This window comes from Megalobrama amblycephala, linkage group LG22, assembly GCF_018812025.1.
Source record: "Megalobrama amblycephala isolate DHTTF-2021 linkage group LG22, ASM1881202v1, whole genome shotgun sequence".
NCBI lineage: Eukaryota > Metazoa > Chordata > Actinopteri > Cypriniformes > Xenocyprididae > Megalobrama > Megalobrama amblycephala.
Window position 1 is genome coordinate 7,205,221 of NC_063065.1, and position 14,605 is coordinate 7,219,825.

General features: G+C 36.7%; 1 protein-coding gene across 3 annotated transcripts in view; it reads right to left on the reverse strand.

Moving 5' to 3' along the window:
- Nucleotides 1-14,605, reverse strand: part of agap3 (ArfGAP with GTPase domain, ankyrin repeat and PH domain 3) — a 187,954-nt gene that overhangs the window by 73,846 nt on the left and 99,503 nt on the right. For all 3 annotated transcript variants that reach the window (XM_048174739.1, XM_048174740.1, XM_048174738.1), the window contains exons 4-6: nt 8,454-8,539; nt 4,387-4,528; nt 3,871-4,005 (exon numbers count right to left, since the gene is read on the reverse strand). In XM_048174739.1, the coding sequence (XP_048030696.1) occupies nt 3,871-4,005; nt 4,387-4,528; nt 8,454-8,539 (363 nt within the window). The remainder of the gene's footprint in view (nt 1-3,870; nt 4,006-4,386; nt 4,529-8,453; nt 8,540-14,605) is intronic.

Below are 14,605 nucleotides of genomic sequence, written 5' to 3' on the forward strand. Positions count from 1 at the left end.
TGAGAACAGTTTAGAGAGTTCAAAAGTTTTGGCTCAGTAAGATTTTAATTTTTAAAGAAATTGTAGTACTTTTAATCAGCAAGGATGAAAATAGTCCAGTATATTAAAAGTAAAGACATTTATAATTATACAAAAGTTTTTTATTTTAAATAAATGCTGTTCTTTTGAACTTTCTACTCATCAAAGAATCCTGAAAAATGTAACAGTTTCCACAAAAATATTTCAACATTATTAATGATGAAAAATGTGAATGATTTCTGAAGGATCATGTGACACTGAAGACTGGAGTAATGATGCTGAAAATTCAGCTTTGATCACAGAAATAAATTACATTTTAAAATATATTCATATAAAAAAACTGTTATTTTAAACTGTAATGAAGCCTTGGTGAGCAGAAGAGACTTATTTAATAAAAATTTTTTTTTTAAAAAAATCTTACCGACCTAGATTTTTGAGAGGTAGTCAAAGTATGCAAGTATGTGTCCGAAATATATGACCAATACATATAAGTTTGATTAAACACATTAGCTGTTTTTGTTGTGTTGGTCTTGCGCATGACCAACTATATGCATTTGTGAAAAATGAATAGTTTCCGTGTTTATTAATTACCTATAAAGTCTCTCAAAATACACTGATTTGTATGCATCATTTGCATTAAATGCGACTACAATCATAAACAAGACTACACAGTCATTTATTTCCAAATGTAATTCATAAAGGAAGAAAAATGCTTACTTATGATACTTCTATTACATTCAGTGCTTATTATTTTGAAGGGAGATGTTCATCAATTTTTCAGTCGTAATTCGATTGTAATGACACACATTAATTTTTTTCTGCAGCTGTGAAAAGTTTTCGTGCAGATTTACTGCATACAATTGGGAACTCTAGAGACCTACAGTACAGTGTGCCTACAGTCATTGAACAAGTGACTCAACATTATTCACTTTTACATCTCACAAAAACAAAGAAAGACAGGAAGAAAGAAAGAAAGAAAAATGACTTCAATACCACAGACAAACGAGAGCTGGAAGAGTAAGCGAAATAAACCAGCAAAGACGAGATGATGTTTATCCGTCTGCATTTTCAAAAAGTCGAACGGCTCACCGTCTCCAGACAACAAACGCATCTCTGTCTTTTAATTATTTCAAATGCAGCCCGAGGAGGCAATTACACGCAGGAGAAAACAGCAACCGTCAACACCCCGGCAATAAAGGCAGGGCCGAGAGAAATCCATCCTGACAACTATGATATTGGAGAGCGCGGAGGAAACTGCAACACTGCGGAGCAATAAAGCTGCCCGAATTATCGCGGCCCCTGCAACCGCAGGAGGAAGTCTCATATGGATATATAGAGCAGCTACACCAGATTACTGTGCGGCGGCTTGATAAATACTTATGTAATGTGTATTTCTAGGTGCTGTGAAACCACTCTACCTCGAGCAGGCGGCTAGAGGGACACAAAAGAGATGTGTGGGCAGATTTCTGTAGCTTACTCGGCAATACATTCATGCCACATGACGACAGTGGGCGGAAGAGAGCGCTATCAGTGAACTCAGAGAGCCGCTGATATTCCAACTGGTTTTTAGGATTGTTCGTAAATGCACTAACCACTACCAACATAAAAACAACTGGAAAAACATCGTTTTTTGTCAGATGAGAAGATAAATGCAGAACACTGGATTATGATGATGAATTCAGAATGTCTCACAACAATACTTAAAACCTGCTGTGTGTATATATATATATATATATATATATATATATATATATATATATATATATATATATATATATACAACAGTTCGTTCTGGTTCTCGAATCTGATTGGCTGAGAGGTCTTTCCAGCCATGAAAGATCTCATGTACCCGCAGAAAACAGCTTAATCTCGGCCAGTCCTTCGGGAATTTGCCGCTGGCTCTTTATGTAGATAGTGTTTAAATATGAGGTATCACGCCTCGACAATAAGGACTGCCCAGTGTGAACGATGCTCGGGACAGTAGACGGAACAATCACTTGCCCAATCGGGCCAGTGCTGTAGGGTGTGCGACATATATCGTCTATGATATCGTAATTGTTGATTTAACAATCTGATATTATAGAGTATGTCCCTCACTTTACAAAAAAACAAATAAAAACACACCCATTGAGTGCACGCATGCACTACGTGACGTAATCTAGTAGGTTAGACTAGTGTGCATTCTTATTTAGAGTGCACGCTTTCACTGCTTGATTTAGTCTATTAAAATGCCTTTATAATGCCCCCAGAATTCAAGATAAGGGGCAAAAATGCCCCTGTATATATTTCATATATATATAATTTAATATAGTTACACAAAGAGCGCAGTTTTTCTCCAAATATTAGCATGATTACAAATGTGATATTGATTTTATTCAGCGTAGTTTAATGAACAAGAACTTAATATCTAGTGACTTACATTTTAGAAACCAAATCGTCTGTTTCGCTGTATTTCGCCAATGAAAATAGTTCCAAAGTCCACAGAATTGTTTTGTGTCTCTGAGCAACATTTCCTGAAAGAATCAGCCGTTTAAATGAATCGGTTGAATCTCAATGATTCGCTCATTAACAGTGATTCGCTGCCAACTATTGGCAGGTTTAATTTCACATTTAAAGTGTCCTAATTTTTTTTAAATAATTTCAAATAACAGTATTTAACATTTTATATTTTCAACATTAAAAACATTTTTATGCATCTGTAACTGCTCTTGACTGATTAACTTTAATAAAGTTTTGTACAATTTCTGTACCTGAAAATCTCCTGTTTAAACCTACATGAAAAACTTTAAAAGCACCATTTATTTCATTTATATTCGTTTGTTCTGTTGTATTTATTTGTGCTATTACTCGTAATTTGATTATTTGTTACTATTTTATTACTTGCTGTTCATTTGTCTAACAATATTTAAAATATAAGTTAATCTAGTAGCTTTTGGTGTCATAACCCTATTTATTGAGGTTAAATGTAACAAAGACAACAGAAACGATAAGTATGCTTATTTTATACTTTACCCGACCGGGCCAGTAGAAAAAAATCCTTAGCATTGAGCCCTGGGTATAATTCGTTTTGGGTATATCAAATCTTTGGTCTTATTAATCTATTACTTGTTCCAGTTCTGTTACTGTCAAACTCTGTTACCAAGGTAGAGTAACAGTGTTGAAAGTATGTGAGTATGAAAGAGAGTGTGTGTTTCTCTGTGTATGACTGTCAATTCTGTTACATACTGTCAACACTGTTACTCTACCTTGGTAACAGAGTTTGGCAGTAACAGAATTGATAAAAATTCGGACAACAAGAAATCATGATTTTCAGCTATATAAGACACTTTTTACAGACAATTTTATATTATGACCTGTAACATTTTGTGATCCATGTCAATGAGTAACAAATGATTAAAATAATTAAAAATATAACCATTTGAATAATATCTTTGGACACCAAATGTACCTGCAATTATATAATCACCATCATATGTTTTTTTTTTTTCTCTCTCTCTCTCTCTCTCTCTCTCTCTCTGGAAGTGGTCGCAATGCATTAGCTTTTGGTCTAAAGACATTCTTACAACCTCTTCAAAAAACTACCTTCATAATTAATGCATTCACAGGATTCACAGACAGTGTTTCCAAAGATTTTCATCAACAACAAGGTACTTCAGTTCAATACTGGTCTATATTTATAAATGAAAGACAAGCTATGTATTTCATTTACAGATGGCAACCCTAACAGCCTCAAAGAACAGAGAATATTAATGGCAAACCAAGATGATAAACTCACACCTGTGGATAAAAACTTAACACTGAATAAACACAAAGTGTGTTCAGAGACACTGGTTAACACATCAAGTATCTCACCATCTTGAAAGACTCTCTCCACGTTCAGACCATAGGTGGAGCAAGTTTCATAATACGTGGAGCGTTTCAGGTCGTTGGACAGTTTCCGAGCCCGGGCGTCATCTATCACTCTGGGGTTGGCAGCGCTGATGGCGTCTAAAAAACATATAATGTCATAAGACACAGCATACAGTATTCATTTTTGTGTGTACTATTCTTTTAAATTAGCTCTGCGGCACACACAATGACAGTACAGCATCTAAACGCTCATCATTGTTAATTGTGTCTCTCATCAAAGTGCAATTTACATAAAAGTAATGGGCAAATGCGTAAGAAAGAGTCTCTTACTGCAGATGAGACTTACTAGCCTGCTGCTTTGTTAAAACAAGACAAATGTACCATTTCGTCACCTTTAGTCTATGACTAAGTGCGAGACTTTCATGGCAGATTTAATAAAAACATGGGCTCATCAAATTTTGTGTATCCTGTGCTCCATTGTAGAAGAATAATAGAGACATTGGTGGTGTCACGACTCACCCTGCGTCCCCACCAGCACCATGGGAACCTCTGCCGTGTTCCTGTAGCTGGAAAGACGCAGGAAGTAGTTATAAACTGTCTGAAAGCTGATCTCATCCTCCAAGCTGAAGACGAACACCACCGCGTCCACCCAGGCAGCAAACTGAAAACAAGCAAACAAAACATAATCAATCCGAGCATCAGGTTTGCCAGGTTTTAACAACAAACCAACCCAATTCAAAACTGTTTTTTTTTGTTTTTTTGTGGTCGCTTCAACCTGCGGACATGAAAAATAAAATTATATTAATTAATCGCAAAATTACTGCACATTAAATTTCGCACCCAAATTGACCCCAAAAGGTAATTTAAAGTCAATACTGTGTTAAATGAGAAAAACATCAAATAGACATTACAAAAAGTAGCTTTTGAAAAAAAATGTCATTTTATTCAACATAGATTTTATTACACTAAACTTTTAGGTTTTGATGACCATGAGGGTGAGTAAATGATGCCAAAATTTTCATTTTTGGGTGAACTATACCTTTAATTGTTTTTTTATTAATATGGAAATTAGATTTTTTTTATTTTTATGAAATGATCCTCTAAGTAAGAAATTAAAACTGCCAGTAGGTGGCATTAAATGTCTAAATGAGTAAGTCATCGAATCATTCATTCATTCGATTCATTCAAATGGCTGATTCATTCAGGAATGAAGTAAATGGCTCTCTTTATGAATGGGCCATTGAATCATTTCACCTGATTGATTTGTTCAAAACGCGGATTCATTCAGAAACACCGCTGTTTTGCTCTGGCTTTATAGGTAATATTTTCGTTGGCAAAATTGAGCAAAAGCAGACAATATTGTGTCTAAAATATAACAATATATTAACTTCTTAATTACTGAACTGTTGTATAAAATCAATATCACATTTGCACTCGTGCTATTCGGGAAAAAACAGCGCTTATGTGGTACTGTGCTCATGTGATATTGCTGAACTATATCATGATATAAATATGAGACCAAAACTCATACAGGGGCATGTTTGCCCTGATATTTTGGGGTATATAACTGCATTCTATAGGCTTATATATATATATATATACACACACAAACCCGATTCCAAAAAAGTTGGGACACTGTACAAATTGTGAATAAAAACAGAATGCAATGATATGGAAGTTTCAAATTTCAATATTTGATTCAGAATACAACATAGATGACATATCAAATGTTTAAACTGAGAAAATGTATCATTTTAAGGGAAAAATAAGTTGATTTTAAATTTCATGGCATCAACACATCTCAAAGACAAGGCCATGTTTACCACTGTGTGGCACTGTATCCCCTATTCTTTTTATAACAGTCTGCAAACGTCTAGGGACTGAGGAGACAAGTTGCTCAAGTTTAGGAATAGGAATGTTGTCCCATTCTTGTCTAACACAGGCTTCTAGTTGCTCAACTGTCTTTGGTCTTCTTTGTCGCATCTTCTTCTTTATGATGCACCAAATGTTTTCTATGGGTGAAAGATCTGGACTGCAGGCTGGCCATTTCAGTACCCGGATCCTTCTTCTACGCAGCCATGATGTTGCAATTGTTGCAGTATGTGGTCTGGCATTGTCATGTTGGAAAATGCAAGGTCTTCCCTGAAAGAGACGACGTCTGGATGGGAGCATATGTTGTTCTAGAACTTGGATATACCTTTCAGCATTGATGGTGCCTTTCCAGATGCGTAAGCTGCCCATGCCACACGCACTCATGCAACCCCATACCATCAGAGATGCAGGCTTCTGAACTGAGCGCTGATGACAACTTGGGTTGTCCTTGTCCTCTTTATTCCGGATGACATGGCATCCCAGTTTTCCAAAAAGAACTTCAAATTTTGATTCGTCTGACCACAGAACAGTTTTCCATTTTGCCGCAGTCCATTTTAAATGAGCCTTAGCCCAGAGAAAACGCTGTTTGTTTTCTGGAAGTATTCCTGAGCCCCTGTTGTGATTTCCATTACAGTAGCATTCCTGTATGTGATGCAGTGCCGTCTAAGGGCCCGAAGATCACGGGCATCCAGTATGGTTTTCCGGCCTTGAACCTTACGAGATTGTTCCAGATTCTCTGAATCTTTGGATGATATTATGCACTGTAGATGATGATAACTTCAAACTCTTTGCAATTTTTCTCTGAGAAACTCCTTTCTGATATTGCTCCACTATTTTTCGCCACAGCATTGGGGGAATTGGTGATCCTCTGCCCATCTTGACTTCTGAGAGACACTGCCACTCTGAGAGGCTCTTTTTATACCCAATCATGTTGCCAATTGACCTAATAAGTTGCAAATTGGTCCTCTAGCTGTTCCTTATATGTACATTTAACTTTTCCGGCCTCTTATTGCTACCTGTCCCAACTTTTTTGGAATGTGTAGCTCTCATGAAACCCAAAATGAGCCAATATTGATATGTTATCTATATTCTATTGTGAATAAAATATAAGTTCATGAGATTTGTAAATTATTGCATTCCTTTTTTATTCACAATTTGTACAGTGTCCCAACTTTTTTGGAATCGGGTTTATATGATATATATATATATATATATATATATATATATATATATATGCGCACACACACACACACACACACACACACACACATCTGAATAGCTTTTGAGCAGATAAACCATCTTACTGTACAGTATATGCTAGTTATGTTTTGAAGTGCAGGAAGGAACATTTCAGCAATTTTAAGCAATTTTGGTTGTTTACTGAAGCCTACGTGCATGTTATTCCTCTTTTTGTTTTCTATTACCTGCAGGAAAATAATTCTAATCATGGATAAATTTCGTGACCGGTAACGCGAATTGTTTCAGAGCCCTGAGACACACTGCTTGAAATTTGAAGGGCCGTATTACAAATTCTTCTGGTAATTTGCATTCTAATCAATTACGCATTACCATAAAACCAGCTAAACGGAACACAGACTAACAGAGAATAATTATCGCCGCTATTCCACTAGGAGCTACACTGGCAGAAAAGTTTCACTCGAAATCCCCGTTCCCACAACACAGGAAGCGAGTACTCATCCCCGCTCGGCACGGCTGAAAGCTGCCATGAGAACCATCAGACTATAATTACTCTGAGCCGCAGCAAAATGTGAAAATAGGGCCACCCTGAAATGGGTCCCACGGGGCAAGTACAGCCATTCAAAATGACACGGCACCACATCCCGCTCTCTGCTGAGGGAATGGGGACTGGGTGACACATTTGTGGAATATTTTAACAGCTATTTGGACAGTTCTCTGCTTTTCTCAACTTGTGAAAAATCTCACTTTCTCAGATATCATCAATTATTGTAGCGCCGCGTCAGCATGCAGCCCTGGAGCTGCAAATTGAACAAGATAATTAAGGTGTTTGGGGTATTACTAGTACTTTACATGGTAAAATGTAAACAGTTCTTATCCACACAAACTACAGTTCACCCAAAATGACTTTCTTTTTTCAGTGGAGCACAAAAGGAGATATTTTAAAGAATGTTCACGCTGCTCTTTTCCATACAGTAAAAGCAGACATTGTGTGAACAGCACAAATTTGATTGTTCACATTAATTTTCCCTATTTTTACATTTAGTTTACCTTAGCCATCATCTATATATTATATATATATATATATATATATATATATATATATATATATATATATATATATATATATATCATTCCTCACCGTATATCATTCCTTCAACTTAAGAGTTTTATTATAGTTTTCAAATTGTTATAGTTTATTATAGTTATAAAGCCTTATAATTAAAGGAAATTTTTATTAATTTATATGAATCGTTGTACAACTGTTATCGTTAACTAAAATTAAAGCTATTAAAATCATTTTCATTAATTGAAAACTTTTTAAGTATATATTAATGAAACCTAAAATTAGAAATGTGGCCTTGGCAACTAAATTAAATAAGTTGAAGTACTAAAACTACAAAAACTAAAACTGAAAATATAAAATTAAAAGCTAATCCAAAATATTAATACATACTATAACTGTATATAAACAATGCTAAAATTGCACAGCTTTCACAGTTGAGCTTGTGACTTACCTGCAGTTCTGGGGGGCCGCCTTCATCCCTGATCAGCAAGAGATAACTTTGTCCATCCACCACAATCTCCTTTTTAAACCTCCCTCCTGCAAAAACACAGAATAACATTAATTATACTGTTTCGATAACATGGTCCTCTCTGAAGCTTATGTACCAACAGGCAGTGTGCTGTTGACGTCAACGGGATCAAGATTAAGGGATTGAAGATACACCCCTGAGGAACTCCCTCCAGCCCCATCAATCTGAACAGAGAGACATTTCCCATTTTCAGTTTATGTATACCTTCTGGCAGTTGTGAAGTGTCGGACAAGGGACGGAGAAAGAGTGAGAAAGAGTGAATGAGTTAGTGAGCGTGTAAATTAGTGTATGTGCGTGCATGTCTAAACATGACTAACGATTAAACCCAGCAGCGTGCCGCCCATCTCTCCTGCTTCATTATACAGCACATGGAAACATGGGAATCTCTGTTAACAACGAGTAGAGCAACTGATAAAAAAAAAGAAAAAGAAATTATCAGCCAACACATGAAATTAGGCAAGCTTTATCTGAAATCTGAGTTATTCTGACACCAGCAGTGAGATGAGAGTCTGAGACTTTGATTTTTCACCCTTCATTTATTCTCTCCTCTACAATGTTTTTTTTCTTCTCTTCCTCACAGCCGCTGGCTCTGAAAGCTGATGGAACTTCGATGCCACTGAGATTCCCCCAAATTAAATTTCATTTTTTTATAGTAGGAAAGTTTGAGGAGCTGACTGAAACTTGCCTTACGGTAATCTTCCAGGGGGACAAAAGAGGAAGGGTGATTTCTTCAAAGATTATGCCAGGTTAAAAAGGCGAGGCAATGAGTAGAATACATGAACAGCCTGGAGAGGAGAGGGCTCGATTTGCTTGAACTGCTAGGAAATTTCAATAAGCAGCTGCTGAATTGTACAGAATGAAAATATGAAAAAATAATAGTGAATTTAATCAAATGCATTTAAAATATATAAAAGAAATAATAAAAAGTTTAGTCGTTTTAAATTTAATTTTAAAGTCCCTGTCAAGTCAATTCTGAGAATTGTTTCTAAACACGTTATAAATGTTACAAATGTATTGCTGAAACACATTACAAAGACTGTGAATTGTGTAATGCTTAAATGTGAAGTTTGAGCGTTAAACAGTTTTTCACCAAGTCTCTGTTCAGGATTTTTTGGGCGGAGCTAAAACGGGGGTCTGATGACGCACTTGGACCCCCAAGCATAGCCCCTCCCCTAACACTATATAACTGTCGATGACGCACCGAGCATGGCGCCGCCCCTAACGCTACAGCAGCTCACCCGATCAATCTTGAGTTATAGTTATACAGCCCTTTGCGCATTTAGCTAGTAATGCCTTCGTCACGCAAATGCATATTACATGGTTGTTATAATATACATTACAGCTCGGTCAGTGTAAATTTCCTAAAACGATGATATGAAGGATTCTAAAGTGATCGTTCTACAGCGGATAGTTTTACACACTTTCATCAGACAGCTGGGATTCACTGATAATCCGCTGTTTTTGGTGAATACTGAACAGACCTTCCTACAGTCCCACCGACAACCGATGATATGGAGCCGGACAGAGTCTCTCCCGTCCCAGCCTTCATCCTCCCGTCTCGCGGTGCCGTCATATGTTGACAGTCTGTAGTACGTGCCTACCAATGAGTCTAAGTTGCCGTGTGTGCTTATGTTATAATTAGTAGGTAGTCCACAGTAACTCTACTAAAATTTGCACCCCTCTAACATGATTCTTTTTATATGCATCAGTATGTTTGACTCATTATGCTGCGTTCACACCGAACGCGTCTGGGGCGTCTGATTTACATGTTAAAGGCAGGGTAGGTAAGAAATTTTGTTCCAAATTTGTTTAAACTTTCTATATATATACATGCATAATTAAAATGTAAGAACTCTGATAAAAAGAGTATAAAAATCGAGTGACTCTAGACCGTTTAATCTGTATTAAACACAGCTCATTATTTCCATCCGGGACGAAACATAGGATTGGCTTAGGCGGCTGTCACTCTCTCGCAACCATGGCAACCACCCTTTTGCCACACATGACCTGCCCACTTGCGCGCACACGTTTGATTTGGGGAATCCAAGAGGCATGGATCCTAGGAATACCAAAACAATGGCAGAGAAACAGCAAGCTAAATTCACAGTACCGGCCTATGCAGTTAGTGAAGGCAAACCAGGCAAAAAAAGGAAGACAGTAACAGTACAAGAAAAGGCAATGAACAAAAAGTCTTTGGATAAACAAAGAAATAAAACGCGAGTTAATATCGGCGTGGCTTTCCAGCGATGGCGAGAACTGAGGGAACTCAAGGGGCTGAAAAGTGACTCCTTGATGGCTTTATTTCTGCTGGACAGGTAAATCTTTCTTTTTGTATTTTGATCATACATATTTTTTTGTTTATTTTTTCATGAAGCATGTGTCATTAGCACACGTAGCTGCGTAATATAGCTAACATAACATTACTTAGCGAGCCGTAGTAGAGACGATAAATAATGATAGCTATAGTGTTGAATTGTGCATAATTTTACCCTCTGTCTAAGTCTTTTACCATGTTCACCTGTAAGTTTACCTGCACGTTTTTTTCGCCTTTGTTTTGTTTTTATATTCTCTACCTATGTTTACTGATGTCTTTATCTTGTATCTGTGTGTGTCGTACACACTTTGTTGTATGTGTGTGTTATTATTTTGTGTCTGCAATGCAGTTGTGAGTTGATATTTGAGTGTATGTTACTCTGTTGATCTGTAGAACAACGTATATGTTATGAATCTTACACGAAATTCATCTTCATCACAGTGTAAATGATGGTAATGGAAAAACGTGTATCATGCAACCTGTTTTTAGCTTTGCCTTATAGATAACTAGCTCGTTAGCGATTCAAAAAATATATATTTTAAACTTTACCAATATCAATATGCTAGCTTGATAGTGAGTACTAAAATACATCTTGTTTATCTTCATAATTATAAAGTTATTTTTATTACATGTGATTCTGACATGATGTCACTACATGCACTGTGCTCCTTCCTCTCCGCTCGTCTCAGGTAAATAATGCGTCTTCCAGCTCAGTGGTCGGAGTCACACGTTCATGCGTTTTGGGGGCGTGGCTTTGGAAGGAGCCCAGAAGGGAGGGGGTGGAGTGAATGGAAATAATGAGCTGTCTTTAAAACAGTCGTGAGAGGTCTACAGACACTCGATTTTTATACTTTCTTTTTCAGAGTACTTACATTTTAATTATGTATTGATATATAAATAAAGTTTAAACAAATTTTGAAAAAAAGTTTTTTATACATTTTTTTGCCTACCCTGCCTTTAAGTCAATGTAAACGCGCGTCTAGTCATCCTGCGGCGCGAATCGGCCGTTGAGGCGCGAATTCACGCGCCTGACACGCGAATTGAGCATCTGACGCCTTAAACCGCGGTCACACTAGACTTTGAACGTGCGAAATTTATTCGGATGCTGTAACGGTCGTGATATGACGTCACGGTCTACAACGTCTTTTTTATAAACATGAATTCAACACATAACTTAAAGCAATACATTCAAAATGTAAAAATATAGAACCTACTCGACTTTACTGCAAAAAATATAATTCTTTTAATTCAGCCAAGAGGTCATGCCGTGACGAATCGATCTTCTACTGGTCGCACGTCTTCACGTGATGCGCATTCGCAGGTCAGAGTTCACCAAACTTGAACTTTGGAACGCAGCGAAATGCGAAATTTTTCGCACGAGCTTGCGTTTCCGGTCTGACGCATTCGCATGCGTTTGAATGGAAGTCAATGGAACGAAAAGTGCAGTGTGACCGCACCTTTAGAAGCCCGAGTTGAAAAATCTGAACTTTGACGAAAATTCGCGGCGTGTTAACCAATCAGGGACTCTGCTTTGGTAACGTGTTTATGACGTGATCAGCGGTGGAGATGATAGTCTGTGTGTGGCCACCTATGATGTGTCGTCATATTTTTATCGAGACAGGAATAAAAAGGACCTTGCCTGGAAGATAAGCGAAGAAATCGGACAATCTGGTTAGTTGTAAAACGCTTTGCATGATTTTAGCCGTTGATCACACTTTGTTTAGACGTGCGAATAGAATTCGCTCAATTCGCGCGTCTAAACAAAGTGTGTTCAGACGCGAATTCGCGTCATGGGAGGGGCTTTCATCTCTTTCTGCACAGATCCTCTGAATAAACACATAATCTCGTCAGTTGGAAACCTGTAGCGGCAATTTAACTCGGTTATGCCGGCCGGCTTTTGCTAGCTAGAAGGTGGGCTAACTTAGTATCAACGGCTAAAATCATGCAAAAAGTTTTACAACTAACCAGACTGTCCGATTTCTTCGCTTATTCTCTTCCAGGCAAGGTCCTTTTTATTCCTGTCTCGATAAAAATATAATGACACATCATAGAGCTCAGGGTGGCCACACACAGCGACATCTTTGTTCTGGTCTCCACCGCTGATCACATCATAAACACGTTACTACCAAAACAGAGTCCCTGATTGGTTAACGCGCCGCGAATTTACGCCAAAGTTCAGATTTTTCAACTCGGGCGCTTAGGCGTCAGACGCGTGAACACTCAATTCGCACTGCGCCATTCGCGCCGTGCTAGACGCTTGATTCGCGCCGCAGGACACCTAGACGTGCGTTTACATTGACTTAACATGTAAATCAGACGCCTCGGATGCCCCAGACGCGTTCGGTGTGAACACAGCATTAGACTCAAGTCAGTAGAGACGGCAACTCTCGCGAGTGGGCGTGGTTTCAGTGCCGACAGCGGACACGCCCCCAGCGTTTGAGAGCAGAGAGCGCTGCCTATTTTTTGGGTGGTTAATAACAAATTTTTCTGCAGTTTGACAAACTCAGAACACATACTTTAAAATGACTTTACAGGGACTTTAAATGAAAAAAATATATAATAAATTAGTACAATATATTGAAATAATAAATTAATAAAATAAAAATGATTTATATTTACATAAATTAATTATGAACAAATATTTGACATAATAAATATACTAAATAATAATATAAATTAGAATAATAAATTAATTTATTTATTAATAAGAATATTACATTTAAATATAATATAATATAATTATTATTATATAGAACCTGATAAATAAACAGGACGTTATTACAGTGACAAATTATGTGACATATATATACTAAATAATAAAATAATTTATATTAGTAAATAATTATATTAAATAAAAACTTTAAAATAATTATCATTGTTAAATAATTATTCAATAATAAAATTATTATTAAAGCAAGAAAAAAAAAATGATTGAATTGAAATTGTGAATTATGTTAATGAGTGGGCTATATTATTATTATTATTATTATTATTATTATTATTAACCTTCATGTAACCAGGTGAGTCAATTGAGAACCAGTTCTCATTTACAATGACATCCTGGCCAAGAGGCAGCATAAAAAGCCAGTACAATATGAAAAACATAAGAGATACAAATAACACAGCTATAAACAGTGACATATAGTGACTAAAAACAAGTACAATGATCCTGAATTATTGACTGAACAGAATTTTTAAAAGGAAGAAAGCAATATAAATGAGCTAAGCTTTAGAGTCTGCTGCAGATGATGAGAAAACTGAAAAGAGCAACGACCAAAGGAGATACGGACTTTGGGTATGCAGAGAGTAAAGAAACTGCTAGAGCGCAGATTACGACTTGTATTATAAACAGTTAAAAGGGACTGTAAGTATAATGGAGTTTTACCAATAAGAGTTTTATAAATAAACAGAAGCCAATTAATTTGTCTACGCGAATGGAGAGAAGACCAATTCAGTAAAGAATACAGATGGCAATGGTTAGTGTTAAATGAGGCTCCAGTCACAAAGCGAATTGCAGCATGGTAAATAACATCCAATTTATGAAGGAGAGTTTTTGAAGCAGACCTGTAAACTATATCACCATAATCCAAAATCGGAAGCACTGTCGTTTTAACCAAGAGCTGTTTAGAAGAATGTGCATATTGTACACAATGCAATGAAATGAACAATGCAGTGAACTTGACTTTCCATTTATAGCATGATTAATAAACAGGAAGTGATTCTAATGCTTGTTTTTGATTCATTAGCTGCGTATCATTTA